This window comes from Galeopterus variegatus, unplaced genomic scaffold, assembly GCF_000696425.1.
Source record: "Galeopterus variegatus unplaced genomic scaffold, G_variegatus-3.0.2 Scaffold351, whole genome shotgun sequence".
NCBI classification, from domain to species: Eukaryota; Metazoa; Chordata; class Mammalia; order Dermoptera; family Cynocephalidae; genus Galeopterus; species Galeopterus variegatus.
In genome coordinates this window covers 71143-72474 of record NW_007726462.1, presented here as the reverse complement: position 1 = coordinate 72474, position 1332 = coordinate 71143, and the positions used below count along the sequence as shown (strand labels likewise).

Here is a 1332-nt window from a genome sequence, read left to right as displayed (position 1 = left end):
TCATGTGGTCTGAGACTACTGGATTTTCTCCTGTGACAGGGGGCAAGGCCTCAGCTCAGCTTTAGCCTCCAGCTCTTCAGGGCCCAGGACCCTTCCCCCGCACCTCCTTCCAGTTCTGGGCTTCAGTCTGTCTGCTGAAGATCTGCCTCCACAGGCTGAGTCTCCAGAGGGCAGAGAACTGACCTGGGATGAAAATCACAGTTTCCTTCTTCTGGCCGAGCAACGTGTTGTTGATGGAGCAGGACATGTTCCTCACGGAGGAATCAACGATGATCACAGCCGTGGTGACCGTGAAGAGGCCGTCTGCGTCTGCCGTGTAAGTCTCCTCCAGGGCGGGCATGACCTCACCATCGGGGTCCCTCCACACCACACGGGGCTCGGGGTACCACCCTCCAGATGTGCACTCCAGCCGGATGCCCCTGTCCTCGTGGCCCTTCATTTCAATGAGGGGCTTAGATCCCAGGCCTGAGGGGACAGACCAGGCTCAGCTACAAAGGCAGGGGTGTCTCAGTCAATGTGTCCTAGAGCAGCTCTTAATGGTGGGCATCCAGGGAAGGGGGAGAGAGCAAGTGGGCTGCACCCAGCCAACCTGAATGTGCATGTCCCAAGCGTTCCCACAGGACCCTTCTGTGAAGGGACAAAGGAAGGAAGGAAAAGAGGGACCAAGAAACAGGAAGGAGGAAAGGAAGGATGAAGGGAGCAAGAATGAACCTTGATGCTGGAGAACAATAGAACAATGTGACACTATATGGGAAACAAACTCTGAGCTCCTTGAGGAGAAAATCACACTGGACACTCTTCACTGTGCTCCACCTACAGGCCCCATCACAGCAGCAAGCATCTCTCTGTCTATGATAAATGCTTGTTGTTCAATTTGTTCTGCCAAACACTATCATTTTTTTCACTTCTGGGTGGGTATGTCCAGTTTAACATGAAAGGGGCAGGTTTAGGATTTCACTTTTTCGTCCTAGGATGACTTCTCAGTACACTGGGTTTCCTAAATCTCTAGAATAATACAGCAAGGACAGAAACCTACCAGGATGACAGAATATTAAGAAACCTTATGATGAAAGACAGTGTCCCTTCTATGCAGGTTCAGGGCTTCACAGCACCACCGCTATCTACTACCCACAGGAGCTGGTGCTTCCAAGAGAATGGACAGAGCTGGCCTGCAAAGCCAAGCCTTACCCTGATTCACAGAAGTTTACCCACCAGGGGCTCAGTCAATTAGCTAATTCAGTTATAGTCCGTTGAGAACATCAATGTGTTAGAAAGATCTGGATGCTCCTGGGATATCCTTAAGATGACTCTGTGACATCCTCGATGTCAGAA

General features: G+C 51.1%; 1 protein-coding gene across 1 annotated transcript in view; it reads right to left on the bottom strand.

Moving 5' to 3' along the window:
- Positions 1–1332, bottom strand: part of LOC103586540 (butyrophilin subfamily 2 member A2-like) — a 10130-nt gene that overhangs the window by 5588 nt on the left and 3210 nt on the right. Inside the window, 2 exon segments of the mRNA XM_008567837.1 lie at positions 20–121; positions 123–465. Of these exon segments, the coding sequence (XP_008566059.1) occupies positions 20–121; positions 123–465 (445 nt within the window).